The sequence below is a fragment of the Lathamus discolor genome, chromosome Z (assembly GCF_037157495.1).
Source record: "Lathamus discolor isolate bLatDis1 chromosome Z, bLatDis1.hap1, whole genome shotgun sequence".
Classification (NCBI taxonomy): Eukaryota; Metazoa; Chordata; class Aves; order Psittaciformes; family Psittacidae; genus Lathamus; species Lathamus discolor.
In genome coordinates, this window is record NC_088909.1 from 62,350,853 (window position 1) to 62,368,344 (window position 17,492).

At 38.2% G+C, this 17,492-nt stretch overlaps 1 protein-coding gene across 1 annotated transcript in view; it reads left to right on the forward strand.

The window, feature by feature from the left end:
• Positions 1-11,571, forward strand: part of SLC27A6 (solute carrier family 27 member 6) — a 39,718-nt gene extending 28,147 nt beyond the window's left edge. The window contains exons 6-10 of the mRNA XM_065661613.1: positions 3,367-3,457; positions 5,236-5,434; positions 6,044-6,141; positions 8,686-8,816; positions 10,496-11,571. Of these exons, the coding sequence (XP_065517685.1) occupies positions 3,367-3,457; positions 5,236-5,434; positions 6,044-6,141; positions 8,686-8,816; positions 10,496-10,672 (696 nt within the window). The 3' untranslated portion in view covers positions 10,673-11,571. The remainder of the gene's footprint in view (positions 1-3,366; positions 3,458-5,235; positions 5,435-6,043; positions 6,142-8,685; positions 8,817-10,495) is intronic.
• The last annotated feature ends 5,921 nt before the right edge of the window (positions 11,572-17,492 follow it).

Genomic DNA, 17,492 nt, shown 5'->3' on the forward strand with positions numbered 1-17,492 from the left:
ATTTTAAGTATTCCAACTATTACAAGAGTCTAAATCTCTCTTACTCATAACTGTATGGATCAAAACCAGCTTTGAGCTGAGAAATGTTTAAATCTTGTAACAGATCATAAATTATTTCAACATATATAATATTTTGTCTTTTACACAGCAATGCATAATTAGTGTTACACACTTTCTTCACGTAGTCATAGAATTTAAGTGGCATAAGAGATACTTTTTGGTTTAAAAGTAAACTAAGTTAGGTTTAAGACCATGGAAAACTGGATTCACACGAAAAACATTGGAATGTCTTAATCCAAGCAATGGAAAATCTCAAGTTCATTGGCCAAGGAAAATGAGTGTTGTTTCTGCTCTTTTCACTGGTTTTGAACTAAAATAATCTAAGGTACTTCAACAGGATTCCAGGGTATTTCATTATAGTACGCAATGATTCAGTTAGTATCAAGCTTGACTTTTAAAAGTATTTTTCTTGGTTTTGTTTACTTTGGTGAACAAAACAACTGTACAGAGGACCTATACATCTATTTTTTAAAGCATAAGAATCTATTACAAGTATATTTTAAAAGCTTTCATAAGATATGATGAAACTATGCTTCAGAATTATTTTTTTTCTTTGCATATAACTTTTTTTAAGATGCTTAGAATTGTTACATGTAACGCTTTGTTTTGGAAACAGATGTTCTCCTACAGAATTCAACAATATTTGTCTCTAAAATGGTTAAATGCAAATTAATAGCTTGTGATCTTTTTCCTCTGATGAAGGGTCTGTAAGCACTCACTGTAAGTGGAAACTTTAGGAATTTCAGAGTTATTTTCAAAATAATATTTAATCTCAAATACTTTCAGTCAATAAAAAAAAAAAAAGCATATGGGGTGGGATGCTGTTGCTAGATAACATCCAGGTAGCATGGTAATAGACAATAAAATCGCAGCTTAGTTCATTTTAAGTTTCAGCTACATAAATTACACTTTTTGTTTGATACATTTATTTAGGGAGTAAAATTTAGATTAAAATGATGAATGATGAGTGAAGTACTCTGTGAAATGTTTCAACAGCTCAGACCCTCTTTTTCAAAAATTTGAAATAATGAGATAACCAAATGTAAGCCTGTACCCAGACTAAATGCTTTGCTCTGAAGCTTTCATTTTGTAGTATTTAATATGAAAAGAAAGCTGTTTCCACAGAGACAGCTGTTTGCACATTGTGTATTGGAATAGTTTCATTATGCATGTCTAATGCAATATGTGCGGTTTTCACCTTTTGATTATGTATTTGCATGAGTATTATTTTAAAAAGCTAACTGGATGGGGCGTAGTTAATACACTGGAGTTGCAGGCACTGAATGACATCTGCAGTAACATAAGTAAGAAAAGGCTCAGCAGTTCAATTTTTAGATTATTTCAGATACTAAATTAAAGTTTATGAGTATTTATAACAGCGTACTCCATCATACAGACTGATATGTTGATAACATACACCTGTTGAGATCTGAGCGAATGAACAGACAAAAATGAAACTGAACAGGGCGCACTTCTGTTCTAATAAAACAAAAATATCAGAATACTATAGCATTTCTTTCTAATTACTTATACTATTAATTGCATTTGGTTTGTCATATGAAATCTATTACAGTAGTAAATACCACTGTAAAAAAAAAAAAAAAAGTGAAAAAGTACAGCAAATAAATGTAGACAGCCAAAAGAAAGAAAACTCTTGGGAAAAAATTACTTGGTTTTGTTATGAATATCTCCCTTTTTGTTCATCAAGAATAATACAATTATTTTCTAATTATGGTGAGCATTCCAGCTCTCAAATTCTTAACCTTGGTAAATGCTATAGTATTAGGGGGAAAAAAACCCACAAAAAATTTACTTTGTTCAAGAAGTGTCAAATTCTTGGATCATTAATTGATTTTGCATGCTATGACCATGTTCCTTTGGTCAAATATTAAGATTATCTTTTTGTTTCAGACTTAGTGTAGAAGGAAGACACATTGAAAAGACTTGGTCAAATAAGTTTGTCCATATGAAGCTGATAATGTGTGCTTGATGTCTGATTCAAGTTGCTATTTATTCAGACTTCCTTGAAAACAAAATTATGTGATATAGCTTCAGTAACATTTCAAATTAAGATAAAATAATTAGGCAACTCTTCATCCAAATTAGCTGCAGAAAAGCAAAGAGGTTTATGTTTTAGCATCCTACCCTTCATTCACATTCATATCACCATCCTTAAATTACATCGCATTTCTTTATTGTGAGGAGTGCAGGTGCATATTTATGTTTTCTAAATTGTTTTCTCTGATTGCCAGGATTTCTCCAGGAGAAGATAACTGTATACCCTTGGTTTGACTTGTCATTAAATAGATTGCTGATACATTTCTTTTTGAAAAGGGAAATCAGAATCCTAAACTGGGCAAACTGACACCTTTGGATGGTAACTGCAAACACAGTGGTCCATGTAGAATCAGGCATGTGATACCTGTCAGTGTCTTTCAAAGGTTTTATTTGGATTTATATCACAGTAGAAAGATGGAGTGAAATAAGATTCAGATCCTCTCTGTTGGAGAAAAACAGTATTGCAATTTCTAGTGTTGATAAGAGTATCTTTCCCTCTCCTTCAGCTTACTCAGAGCCACAATCTTGCTGATCCATATACAAGAGGAAGGTTAGTTGTAAAACATGACCAGGAGTCAGTTAGATTAGCAGCGTCAGGACTCAAGTGTTCACAATATTTCAGAAAAATGCAGAACTTGCCCTGATGTAACTGTGGAACATGCACAGCTACATGACCATGTCAAATAGCATGGGAATATGTATCCTTCTGTTGATGCTTGTGATAAGACTTCCCACCATACACCAGCCTGAGAAACCTTGAGGGAAGAACTGAGGCTAGGTAAGCAAGAGTAAAGCCCAGCAGTAAGCGTATTTCCCTTTGTAAGGAGGTTTAGGTCTTTACTTTGCCAATTGTTTTATGTGCCAGAAGACCCCAAGAATACTTTTCATATCAGGTACCACCATTAAATGTCAGTTAAATCCCAGGTATGCTTCTATCATCCTGATTCATGTACGCTTTTCTACTGATAGGTGGATCCCATAAATCACTCTTAAAAAAATTAACAAAATTACAGTTCTATGTCTTCATCAAGTATTTTTGAAAGTTACAACATTATAAAATTCTTTGATGTTGCTTACCTCCAGGAAATGGTGTAAGTTTACCTACAGAGTGTTTTCAGGTTTAAATGAAACTACATTCTGTGTTTAGATGAGGAAGACTGGGGTAAAAGTTTCCTTGCTTATACCTGCTGCCACCAGATGTCACTGTGCAGACGAATAACTGACGACCCTTTTCCCCCCCTTTTTTAGCTCTTTTTCCCATTTGATTTGATCAAGTACGATTTCCAAAAAGATGAACCAATCAGAAATAAGCATGGTTGGTGTGAAAAAGTTAAGAAAGGTAAGTATGTATTTTAATAGGATATAAGGGCCTTTGATTGAAATACAAGTACTTCAGATAATTTTTTTTTAAGGAGCCCCGTTATTGTGTTACTGTCCTCTGCCAACATCAACTATTACTCTTTGCTCTGACAAAAGCAATGTGATTTTGATCTAAGATAGAACAGTATTAAACATTCTAGTGCTGACACCAGAAGAATTTAGGAGATCCTGGAATATATTAACAGAAGAGCAATGTTCAAAAGTGATTATGCGGTATTATCTCTGAATATGTAGATAATGACATTTCTCGTTTTTAAAGGAAGTTAACATAGCAAGATGTTTGCTTCAGAGTTCTGTGAAAAAGACTGGTCAATTAAATCAATGGTTTTTGGTGAGAAATTAAGTGTTCCTAACTAAACAAGTTGATTAAGCTTATATTTGTTTGGGGTTTTTTTAAGAGATTTTTTTTTTTTTTTTTTTGCTTGATTATAGCCTGCTCTCAAAATACCTATCAAACATCTGGTATCTCTTGATTATACTGATTTTCAAAGTGTTTATCAGATACTGAAGCATCTCTGTTGTACTGTGAGAAAGTAGCGGTAATTAATGCCTGGAAGCTGAAGCAAGAAAAACTCATACTAAAGGTCAGGCAGACAGCTTTAACAGGGAGATGAAGCATATTTTTCAAAAGAGTTAAGAGATTCTCTAATAGGTCTTAATCAAAGATGGACACTTTCAGGAAAATATGGTCCCCAAAACATGATTTTTCATAGGAAATTATCTGTAGGGATGGCAGACTAGCCTGTGGGAGGAACACATTCTCTAATTAGACAGCTGGTCTAATTTTCCAGTTATACCAACCAGTACCAATGTCCTTTATCTTCAGAGCATTATGGCTGCAGTGACACTACCAGTTAACTAAATGCTTTCATCTTAAACACTACCAATTTATGGGGAAAAGGCACATATTCTTTTATGAGGAGGCAGTCTTAAAGTAAAAATTCTGCATACCTCTAGATGCTTTTTTATTTTTATATGTTTTCATATTTACAGTTTTTGTTTCTGATACAAAGAAACGTAAGTCTTGAACTTCATTGTTCAGAATGTGCTTCCAAAAAGGTATGAAGTTTGTACTATTCCACTTTCAGCAAACTAATACCCAAATACTCTACATGCATGACAGGATAATCCTAGCCCCATCTCTCCCTATTTTTGAGGGGAAAAAAAAAAAAAAAATTAAGACTATTATATTTTACTCTAAGAAGAAAGCAATGAGGCTGTATCACATCAATGAAAGGTCTTAAGGCTTGTTCTCAGAACTTCAGAAAGGAGACTACACAGGGATTTAATGCCTGAGTTGAATACCTGTTATTTATTAACACTTTTTTCAGTAGGACTCAGACTCAGCACTCTAAATTCAGTAAGGTGTGGGGAGTGGGACGTAATATTAATATGAAGGGTGCACTTTGAGAGGTTAGTAAACCCACTAGTGAACTTATAATTGATAGATGACATTTCTGGGAGAACAATGATGAGTCATCAGGAAGAAATACAAAAGACTAGGAATGTGAGTAGACAATATGGTACTGTGTCTGTATGGTCACTTTGCACGGAGAGGTGACCACAGGAACTGTAAAGCAGTAGAAACAGTTGTTATTCTTGGGTCTTATCTACAGAACCCTGCTGTACTTGGTTCTTGGTCTTGTAAAATCATAAGTACCAAATTAATATTAATGTAAAGTACAGGAAATGTGCAATGATATCCCAGGTTTACATTCTTTCAACTTCTATGTATAGGTGAGGCTGGCCTTCTCATTTCCAAAGTCAATGCGAAGAACCCCTTCTTTGGTTATGCTGGCAATAAGAGACACACAGAAAAGAAATTACTCTGTGAGGTATTTAAGAAGGGAGATCTTTATTTTAATACTGGAGATCTAATGGTTCAAGATCATGAGAACTTTCTTTATTTTTGGGACAGAATTGGAGATACCTTCAGGTATAATCATTGTTTCTTTTCACATTTCTTCACTAAAAAAAATAAAAAAATGGACATGCAGAATATAATAATACTGTTCTATTTGTTTTGAGCCTGAAGTGTTCAGTTTATTACTATTGTGATGTAGTTCGTAATGATCTTATAGAGGGTATTAGGGGCTTAATTTTTAAAGTGTTCCCGTAGAGCTGGATAGCTCATTTCCAGAATGTTTTGTAGGAATTAACTCTTTGAACAGTCTTTCCAATCAGCATAGTAACAAGTGATGGTTTTGCTGCAAGCAAGGAAGTTGGATACTGAAGTGGAAAAAAATTATCAAATACTGAAGACTGGTCACATTTTACATGTTTAGATACACATCAAAATTGGGAAAACCATTATATCAGATTATGATCAGCTTTCATTGTGCTTTATAGTAATAGGTAATATCCAGTACTATTTGAATTGCAAGTCTTTTGGTGGTGAGATCAACATACCAGCATGATAACTGGGAACCAATTTGAGGTGTTGTTAGTCTGAAAGAAATGGAGTTCCTACTAAAGGTAATGTTATTTTCAGGAAGAGGTGTCCATATGTTTTCATGGGGCTAAACTGTTTTCTAATGTGTTTTAGATGGAAAGGGGAGAATGTTGCAACTACAGAAGTTTCTGATGTCATTGTAATGTTGGACTTCATACAAGAAGCAAATGTGTATGGTGTATCTGTGCCAGGTAAGAGTTTTAGCTGTATGTTTTAATTCCCCTGCGCTCCTTGTTAATCCTCATAACTCTTTTATTTCATGTTTTAAACCTAACAAAAATGTACATAGAGATACTGAAAATACCACCAGATTGCGAATGAGCCAATGAATCATGCATTTTTATGTGCATGCAGTAATGTGTATTTTTTAAAAGTAGCCTTACATGAATATGAGAAGATGTGGAGATGTGGTGCCTGGGGACATGGTTTAATGGTGGACTTGCCAGTGCTGGGTTAATGGTTGTACTCAATGATCTTAAAGGTCTTTCCAGCCCAAAAGATTCTACAGTTACATAATGTAAATTAAAGTTTAAAGGTTTATTAAATTCACAACCATGGAAAATCCACACATCCATGTGTCAAAATGTCAACAAGGTAAGAGTTGTGGGCAAAGTAACTCTAAGGGAAAGTGTATGATGACATTCTTCTGTAATATTTTACCTTCCACTTATCCTCATAAAACATCTGTAAACAGATATATTACAAAACCAAGGACAAGGTCAAAAAGAAAATGAAGAAAAATAAGGTTAGTTTTCATGAGAGCATCTGAGCTTGACTCCTATTCATGCTAAATCTTTTCTTAAAATGCTTATTGTATCTGTCTAGGTTAAAGACAAGTTTCTTTACAGGAGTCTGTATAGTGCTGTGCTTTACATGAGTAGCTAAACCAGCATTGATAATTTACCAATGCATGGCTATCACTAAAAAAACTTGCACAGTATCAAGGCTTTCTCCCTGCAGCAAGTATGCTGGGGCGGGCAAGAAATCAGGAGCAGATGTAGATAGGACATTGGGCCCAAACTAAGCAAGGGGATATTCCATATCAGATGATGCCGTGCTCAGTTGTAAAAGCCCGAGGAAAGGAAGAGGATAAGATGTTTGTGTCTGCCTGACAATGCAAAATAACTAAGGAAGTCCTGGTTTTGCTTTGCTTCTGCACGTAACTTTTGCTTTACCTATTAAACTGCGACTATCTTGATACATGAGTCTTATTTTCATTCTATTCTCTTGCCATTCCATGAGAGAAGGGAGTGAGTGAGAAGCTGGCTGGATGCAGGCTGAACCCACCACAAAATTACAGGAGTCTAAAATGTGAAAAAGGTGTCACCTCTAATTTAAAGCCACACAATAAGAAAGATCATAATAAAGAAGACTGATTGAAAATCAGACACAAAAACACGAGAGCTTCTCATTTCCTATACAAGTCTTACCACAGATTCCTACCCAGTTAATGTGACTGTCTTGATATGCAGCTTAACATACACAAATCAAGTTCCTTACAGACTTTGTAGCATTAGCAAAAAAAAAAAAAAAAAAAAAAAGAAACCAAACCAAACCAAAAATACCCCAAACCTATATATACAGAAAGGAGACAAAAGATAACATTGGCAGATTGTCTTTGTCATTATTACTAGCTGATGGTTAAAGTGTGCAGTTTGACTGCTGAAGTTCATTGCTTCTATGTTTTTCTGATTTTGATCTTTCCCATAGATCCACAGTGCTCTCTCTTTCCACATAAATGAGTAAGAACCTGTAATCTCTCTCTGTGTTAAGGACATTCAGACCCACAGTTTTGAGAGAAGAGAACGCCAAGAGAGAAAGCCTAAAACTGAAGAAAAGACATAATTATCTGATCCAGGGTCGTGGTTTAAGCCCAGCTGGTAACTCAGAACCACGCAGCCACTTGCTCACTCCCCCCGCCCTTTCTTCCTCCCTCAGCTCCCAGAGGGAAGGGGACGAGAATAGAAAGAATGTAGCTCCCACAGGTTTAGATAAGAGCAGCCCAGTAACTAAGGTATAACACAAACCACTACTGCTACCACCAATAATAATAATGATAAAGGAAATAACAAGGGAAAAGAATACAACTTCTCACCACCTGCCAACCAATACCCAGCCCGACCCCCACAGAGATTTAGCCCTTCTGGGTAACTGCCCCCAGTTTATATACCACGTGCTGTGGTATGGAATACCCCTTTGGTTAGTTTGGGTCAGGTGTCCTGTCTCTGCTTCCTCCCGGCTTCCCCTCCTCCCTGGCAGAGCATGAGACTCACAAAGTCCTTGGTCAGAGTAAACATTACTGAGTCACAACTAAAAACATTGGTGTTATCAGCACTGTTCCCAGGCTGAAAGTCAAAACCAGAGCACTGCACCAGCTACTGAGAAGGAGAAGAATGGCTGCTACCTGCTGAAACCAGGACATCCAGAAAAGAGGCTCAGCCCTCTTGTTTCTGAGAGAAGAAGGGTGTTGATGTTGTCCACCTTTATTAATATTGATCATGGGACTCCTAACTCATTTACAGCATTATTGCTTAATCGGTCACTTGAGTGATCTCCAAATATATGTAATACCATATAATGTATTAATATAATCTTCTAGCTTTACTAAAACACAGAAGATCATATATGACTGTCATTTTATTGATGCATTACAGTTTTTTTTTTTTGTAAGGTTTATCACCAAAATGTCAACTTCACCTATGTTTTAAAATTCTTATCTCACTTTTTCCTCCCAGATCATGAAGGAAAAGCAGGAATGGCCTCTCTTATTCTAAAGCAGAATACATTGTTGGATTTGGAGCAAATATATAAGCAAGTAGTGACCTATCTACCAAGTTACGCTTGTCCTCTTTTTTTGAGAGTTCAGGTAAGCTGCATTATTGCACAGAACACACGAACTTCTACGTCATCTGAACACAGAGATATCTAACTGAATAACTGAAAGTGCTTGTTCATATATCACTTGATTACTTTTAGATCTGGTCCTATTTGCTGTCTTCATTAATGGAGTCCTGGGAAAGGAATTACACAAAAAAATCAATAAAATTTGCAGATTATGTTAAAATGGGAGGAATTGAGTACAAATGAGTAAAGACAGAGATTGTACAAAAGGATTTAGGGAGATTAGAAGCCTGACCATGGGAAAATAAAAAGATATAGATTAGTAAACTGTGGACAATTGCATCTGGAAAAAAATCTAAAATCCATTTTATTAACTGGAAATGAGAGAAGAGAGATGTAGAGGTAAAGCAGGAGATACTGATTGTGCACAATAAAATGATATTTCATTGACATTAGTGACACTAATGACAAAAGCTAAAGCATTTGAAAAGGTACTAGGTAAATTGAAAAGCTGAATTAAAAATGTACTTTGTTATTGTCACCACCATAATCATCAATCATGCATCTTCATTTCTGGTGTTCTAAAAGCACAATGACAAAGGCAAAAAGAAAAATGGTTTTGAAGGTGCTTATGAAGTAAGCCTCCCAAGTCTGAAGATGAAAAAAAAAAACCCCACTATTTGAAAGGAGAAATGATGGAAGTTGGATCAATGGGCCAATCAGAGGTTGACTAAAATGATGGTAACTTAGTCCAGACTTATTGCTATACAGATGTACAAAAAAGTCTTTATGCTGGGCAAAAGGAATCTGACTCTTGGATGTAGCCTAGATATCAAGTATCTAGAACTTCCATTAGATTTAAATGCCTACATTACAGATGAATTGCTGTTGGTACTGCTGCCGTTTACCAAGAAATGAGGCGGTGGTGGAGGCTCAAGGCAAAAAGATAAAAACCTGTTGTTCTTGTCTCACATTTAATCATACTTTAGAAGTTGTCAGATCTTAGACCAACTAAAGCAGGCAGATGCATTTGCTCTCAATTTCTAGTTTTCAGAGATTGTTTGCACATATATTTAAATATGTAAAAACAGAATAGAAGACAATGGAGAGAGGTCAGAAAGTGCGGCTGAAAAGCAATAGTGAAGATAAAAGAGTCTCCCTAGAGATGCCTCCCACTAGTTTTTCCAAGGGACACAGTGACACTGAAAAGAAGCTTGAAACATTACAAGATGTATGGTAAAGATCTACCTCTGTTGGGACCTGGCTGAGTGTGATATGGTTGATTACATATGTCATTTTTTAAGCCCTTTATTTAAGGTGACAATAATTAGAATTTCCTGAGTTCCACCAGGAAGTTCTTAATAATGACAGTTTTTACCCTCAAATTCTTTACAATGTATAGTTTTATAAGCACACACAAATGAGGAAGCTAGATTGGCCTGGGCAGGCTGCAGCTATACCAGATGAGACACTGTGATGAGACACTGCGATGAGACACTGCACAGCAATGCAGAAAGCAAAGGGTTGTAACTTTTTTCCACCACATCTTCAGGCTGGTCCGTAGCAGCACAGAAGTTCTAGTTTTCCAGGATAATGGAAAAGTAATAACAGAATTAACTAACATCAAGATATTTTCAAAAACAAATGTAAATGTGAGCAAAAAAAAAAGTTCTACTGAATAATAAATCTTTCTCTTTTCTATAGGATAAAATGGAAATGACTGGAACATTCAAACAACAAAAATTTCGACTGGTGGATGAAGGTTTTAATCCATCTACGATTAGTGATCCTCTTTACTTTTTAGATAATTCTAAAAAAGCATATGTCTTGTTAACCAAAGAGGTACATGAAATGATCTTATCTGGGAAAATTAAACTTTAATCTAATAATAGGTTATTGAGGGACAGTCTATATGAGCTACTGTGTGAGAAAACAGTAATATTAATTACCAATATTTATACATAGTTATCCAGAATCATATTTTATGTACTTGATACTTACATTCAGATATGTTTTGTATCTTTCCTCTCTTTGTTATTATTGATTATTAATCATTTTTTTACCTATTGAGACCAATTTCTAATTACATGCTCTGTAGAATATGACTGAAATCTGTTTTGTCTCAATCTTGGAATAGAAATGCTGAGTCTGATGTTTTTTCTTAGTACAAAATTAACATGAACAATATATGAGATGAAACAGTAAAAAAAAAAAGATTCAACATAAAGGTATTGTGACACAAGTTGTTTCGAGAGAGAAAATTTGGCTCTATTTTCATGTAGTTTAGATTTATATTTACTTCTGACTATATATTTTAAGAAACAAAGACTTGGCAGTGGTTGGATGAAAACACAACTTTTCCGTAGTTTCTTCTGATAGAACATAAGATTAAAGACAGTCACAAAGAATAAAGCCCTCAAACCCAAAACTAAGAGGTTTGTACTAACATCACTGCTGAGAGTTTTTTGTCATAATCCATGCTCTTTCATTTGTTAGACTGGCTGTCTGGAGTGTCAAATTCTCAAGACAGTGCAAACTTTTGTTAAAAATTTAGTGGAGGATCAACAATAGCCAGAGAAAATGTGCACACTTAATGGGGAAAATAACTTATATAGCATAAAAAGAATTATTACAGCACTTTATGTATGTCATGCATATCGACTAATGAATAGCTTCCTTACTTTTATTAATGACTGCCAGATATTATTATTTTATGAGTATAAAATATAGCAGAAATTTTAAAATTCTAAATCATATATTCTAATACATTGCTTTTTAAAAGTTTTAAAATAAAATATAAGATTATTTAAACCAAATTCTTTACCATCTGAGTTTGATTTAAGTCTGATTGAGTAAAGTCTATTTAAGTCTATTTTGTAGCCTGCTCTGATACACTACTTGGACAGTGTCGTCCTCTAATGGACTGTGATACCCGCATTGACCATCCAGAGGCAGTATCATGGAAAGGGTTACTTCAATAAGACTCTTCTGTTAAAACTGTGGTGAGAAACCAGGCTCACATAAAAAAGTTGGATGTACCATACTTAAAAAGTTTACTATCCTTTCTTGTTTCTTTCTACTTTGTTCATCTACCAAGACATTAGAACTTCTGTTAACTTTTGATACTCTGATCATCACTTTCATTGATTTTCCTTAAAAACCCAAGTCAAGGATCCGGTAAAAACCACACAAAGATTCATAGCTTGTTTGCATTTCTGAATACCATATTCATTATGGGACTTCCAGTATAAATAAGCAAGTTTGCAGTTTTGCAATTTACAAAGCAGCAAGACCAAGCTGTGCTTACACCAACATCATACTTGGTGGTAGATGTTGCTGTAATTGTTAAGTACAGCACGGGGAAAGTAGAGGACTGCAGGGTATGGATGGAAGGGTTCACTATGGTCTAACACTTACTGAGCTCTCCCACTTTTTCTGTTTCTTTATGTAGTTCCCAAAATGTCTGTATATGACAGTAAGAGAGGTGGCGGGTGCTGGTTGTTATACTTATTCAGGCAGATGGAAGTACCGTTGCTCTGTCTGCAAATAGTTTCACTTTCCTGCTCAAGAACTACAAATTTAACAATTGAGTATTTACCATAAAATTAATCCCAACTTTGTAAGTTATGTTATAATTTTGAGGAAAGGATTGGTTGTCGAAATCAAAACTGGTTTATGCCTATCTTACAATAAGCTTGTGTTGAATATACTTCAGGATCCCCCTTCTTTCATTAGAACATCAAAAATTATGCTGTTTCTATGCCAAATAATGCATTTAAAAAAAATTAAAAAAGCGTACTCTGATATTGATATTTACAAACATGTTTAATCTTGTAACAGTTTATTTTGCTTTAGAACATTTGATAATATTCATGACTAGCGAAAAGATTCTACTTACATGCAACAGAAAAGGGGGGGGGGGGAAGCTATGAAAAACAAGATGAGGAAACGAGTAAGCACCTTTCCATGAAGCAGATTGTTTTTGTGTAGAGTGGTTATGGTGGAGAGAGCATCAGAGGTATCAAACTGCATGTGTGCTAACTTCCATGCTCTGTCCATGACTAGGGCAGCCAGTTGGTAGTTTTGAGTTCTGTGGTATGTTTCAGCAGCAGCAGGACTCAGTTCTAACTTGATTGTCTCGAGCAGCCTACAGGTGTTGGTTTCCCAACTGTGACCACTAAAAGTACAGAATTCCACCTACTCCTCTATATTCCTCAGTGTAACCAAGACAGCCTGGGAGATCTGCCCGTTTTGAAAGGCTCGTCAGAGTCCTGACCCATACACTATCCCAAGAGACAGGCTGTTTATGACCTCAAGAAAATAATAAAGAGGAAATCTACAGAACCATAGGATCCATATTTCCTAAGGGGAAAACTGTGTCATTTTCAATCCAGTAGTTTTTCTTCCTTTTAGCCAGTAGATTAGGTGCCAGCAGATGCATTGAAGCATGTTGCAGCAAAACACATTTCCCATGGAGATCATTGAACTGGCACTGAAGTTACCTCAGTATATGCCTGGGAAGTTTAATTTCACATAGTAGGGGTAAAGAAACAGCTGAGGATGGCTGGGGTGTGAATGGAGAGCTTCACTGCTAACCTTATAGTAAAAAAATGAGACATTAAAATCAATAAAAGTAATTATGTTTTAGATTTAGTGTCTGTGTCTTGAAGTTTTCCTCTGCAACTAAGGATTGTCAACAATGAAAGAAATCCTTAGTTTTAGGAAATTAGATAGGAATTATCACTTAAGGAAGGCAAATTCCTGCAAGTGTAAACACATATCCACTCTCTTGTCCTAGTGGTACAGTTAACTGGTACAGTTAATACAGTTAGTCTGGATTAGCTTTCAAAAATCTTCCTCGGAATCCTTAGGAAACAGTAAAAAATACAAGGTTCTTAAGCAGATCATGTCCTGAATTGTGTCCTACTCACCTAAGTCAGGTAAAGTTTTTCAAGAGATGAAGCACCTGCTTCTAATTTTTGTCTTGTTTGCATTTTTAAAATTAAAAAATACTGGACTGCTATGGGAGGAAAGACAAAAAGACACTCCACCTAAAAATAAACAAATAAATAAATTGATTCATTTTTAGTGGCCTGGCCCCTGCTCACAATGCAGCCACCAAAATGATGTGCTTTCTCACAAATGGCAGAAATTATAAGACACATACCAGTATGTATGAAACTCATTCATTAAGTCAAAACTAATCTCAAGGAGAGAATGTCCTGCTGTTCAGAATTTGCTATCTCAAAAAATGCTATTTGCAGTAAAATTAGATGCAAAGACTTATCTGACAGCCAAAGAAAGTTACATAGAATCGTAGAACCATAGAATAGTTAGGGGTGGAAGGGACCTCAAGATCATCTAGTTCCAACCCTCCTGCCATGAGCAGGGACACCTCACAGAATCACAGAATCACAGAATCCCAAGGGTTGGAAGGGACCTCAAAAGATCATCTAGTCCAACCCCCCTGCAAGAGCAGGGTAACCTACAGTACATCACACAGGAACTTGTCCAGGCGGGCCTTGAGTATCTCCAGTGTAGGAGACTCCACAACCCCCCCTGGGCAACCTGTTCCAGTGCTCTGTCACTCTTACAGTAAAGAAGTTCTTCCTGATGTTAACGTGGAACTTCCTATGTTCCAGTTTACACCCATTGCCCCTTGTCCTATCACTGGATATCACTGAAAAAAGCCTAGCTCCATCATCCTGACACCTACCCTTCACATATTTGTAAACATTGATGAGGTCACCCCTCAGTCTCCTCTTTTGCAAGCTAAAGAGACCCAGCTCCCTCAGCCTCTCCTCATAAGGGAGATGTTCCACTCCCTTAATCATCTTTGTGGCTCTGCGCTGGACTCCTTCAAGCAATTCCCTGTCCTTCTTGAACAGAGGGGCCCAGAACTGGACGCAATATTCCAGATGCGGCCTCACCAAGGCTGAGTAGAGGGGGAGGAGAACCTCTCTTGACCTACTAACCACTCCCTTTCTAATGCACCCTAAGATGCCATTTGCCTTCTTGGCCGCAAGAGCACATTGCTGGCTCATGGTCATCCTCCTATCCACCAGGACCCCCAGGTCCCTTTCCCCTTCACTACTTTCCAGCAGGTCAACCCCCAACCTGTACTGGTACATGGGGTTGTTCTTCCCCAGATGCAAGACTCTACACTTGCCCTTGTTAAATTTCATCAAGTTTCTCCCCGCCCAACTCTCCAGCCTGTCCAGGTCTCGCTGAATGGCAGCACAGTCCTCTGGTGTGTCAGCCACTCCTCCCAGTTTTGTGTCATCAGCAAACTTGCTGAGGGTGCACTCAGTTCCCTCATCCAGGTCATTGATGAAAATATTAAACAGCACCGGTCCCAGCACCGACCCCTGAGGAACTCCACTAGTCACAGACCTCCAGCTAGATTCTGCGCCATTGACCACAACTCTCTGCCTTCTTCCTTTCAACCAGTTCTCGATCCACCTCACTACTTGATCGTCAAGCCCACACTTCCTTAGCTTATCTATGAGGATGCTGTGGGAGACAGTATCAAATGCCTTACTGAAATCAAGAAAAACTACATCTACCGCTCTACCATCATCCCTCCACCTAGTCACTTCCTCATAGAAGGCTATAAGGTTGGTCATACATGACTTCCCCCTCATAAAACCATGTTGGCTGTTCTTAATGACCCCCTCATCCTTGATATGCCTAGTGATGGAGTCAAGAATAAGTTGTTCCATCACCTTTCCAGGGATGGAGGTAAGGCTGACCGGTCTATAATTACCCGGGTCCTCCTTCTTGCCCTTCTTATAGATTGGTGTGACCTTTGCCATCCGCCAATCCTCAGGCACCTCGCCCGTTTCCCACGACTTACCAAAGATGATGGAAAGTGGCCTAGCAATGACCTCCGCCAGCTCCCTCAGCACCCGTGGGTGCATTCCATCTGGACCCATCGATTTACAGATGTCCAGTTTGCATAGCTGATCCCTAACCCAATCCTCATCTACCAAAGCAAACTCCTCCTTTGTCCTGACTCCTTCTGGGGCTATAGAAATCCGGGGCCCTCGGGGAGAGTCTGCAGGAGTAAAGACAGAGGCAAAGAAGGCATTCAGCACCTCTGCCTTCTTTATATCCTCTGTCTCCAGGGTACCCACTTCGTTCAGCAGTGGGCCTATATTGCCTCTTGTTTTAGTTTTATTTGCTATGTATTTGAAGAAGCCCTTTCTATTGTCTTTAAACCTCACACTAAACCATGTCACCCAAGGCTCCGTCCAACCTTTCTTGAACGTCACCAGGGAATGAGCATCCACAACCTCCCTGGGCAACCCATTCCAGTGCCTCACCACCCTCACAGTAAAGAACTTCTTCCTTATACCCAACCTGAACTTCCCCTGTTTAAGTTTGTACCTGTTTCCCCTTGTCCTGTTGCTACAGTCTCTAATGAATAGTCCCTCCCCAGCATCCCTATAGCCCCCGTTCAGACATTGAAGGCTGCTATGAGGTCTCCATGCAGCAATCTCTTCTCCAGGATGAACAGCCTTGACTTTCTCAGCCTGTCTTCATATGGGAGGTGCTCCAGCCCCTTGATCATCCTGGTGGCCCTCCTCTGGACTTGTTCCAACAGCTCCATGTCCGTGTTATGCTGAGGACACCAGAACTACACACAATACTCCAAGTGAGGTCTCACAAGAGCAGAGTAGAGGGGCAGGATCACCTCCTTCGACCTGCTGGTCATGCTCCTTTTGTGCAGCCCAGGATACGGTTGGCTTTCTGGGCTGCAAGCGCACATTGAAGCCGGCTCATGTTCAGTTTCTCATCGACCGACACCCCCAAGTCCTTCTCTGCAGGGCCGCTCTGAATCTGTTCTCTGCCCAACCTGTAGCTGTGCCTGGGATTGCTCTGACCCAGGTGTAGGACCTTGCACTTGTCATGGTTGAACTTCATAAGGTTGGCATCAGCCCACCTCACAAGCGTGTCAAGGTCCCTCTGGATGGCATCCCTTCCCTCCAGCATATCAACCGACCCACACAGCTTGGTGTCATCAGCAAACTTGCTGAGGGCGCATTCAATCCCGCTGTCCATGTCACTGACAAAGATGTTGAACAGGACCGGTCCAAACACCAGTCTCTGAGGGACACCACTCGTTACTGGTCTCCAGCTGGACATTGAGCCATTGACCACAACTCTTTGCATGCAGCCATCCAGCCAGTTCTTTATCCACCGAGTGGTCCATCCATCAAGTTGATGTCTCTCCAATTTAGAGACAAGGATGTTGTGTGGGACAATATCAAACGCTTTGCACAAGTCCAGGTAGATGACATCAACTGCTCTACCCCTGTCCATCAGTTCTGTAGCCCCATCATAGAAGGCCACCAAATTGGTCAGGTAGGATGTCCCCTTAGTGAAGCCACGCTGGCTGTCACCAAGCACCTTGTTGTTTTTCATGTGCCTTAGCATGCTGTCCAGGAGAATGTGCTCCAGGATTTTGTGAGGCACAGAGATGAGACTGACTGGTCTGTAATTCCCTGGGTCATCCATTTTCCCCTTCTTGAAAATGGGGGTTATATTTCCCTTTTTCCAGTCATTGGGAACTTCACCTGACTGCCATGCTTTATCAAATACAATAGACAGTTGTGGCGGATCAAAGACGAACTCCAGTTCTGGTGAAATCTGAAGAACTTTATTCAGCGTCTCGCACCCTTTTTATAGTCTAAGTGCT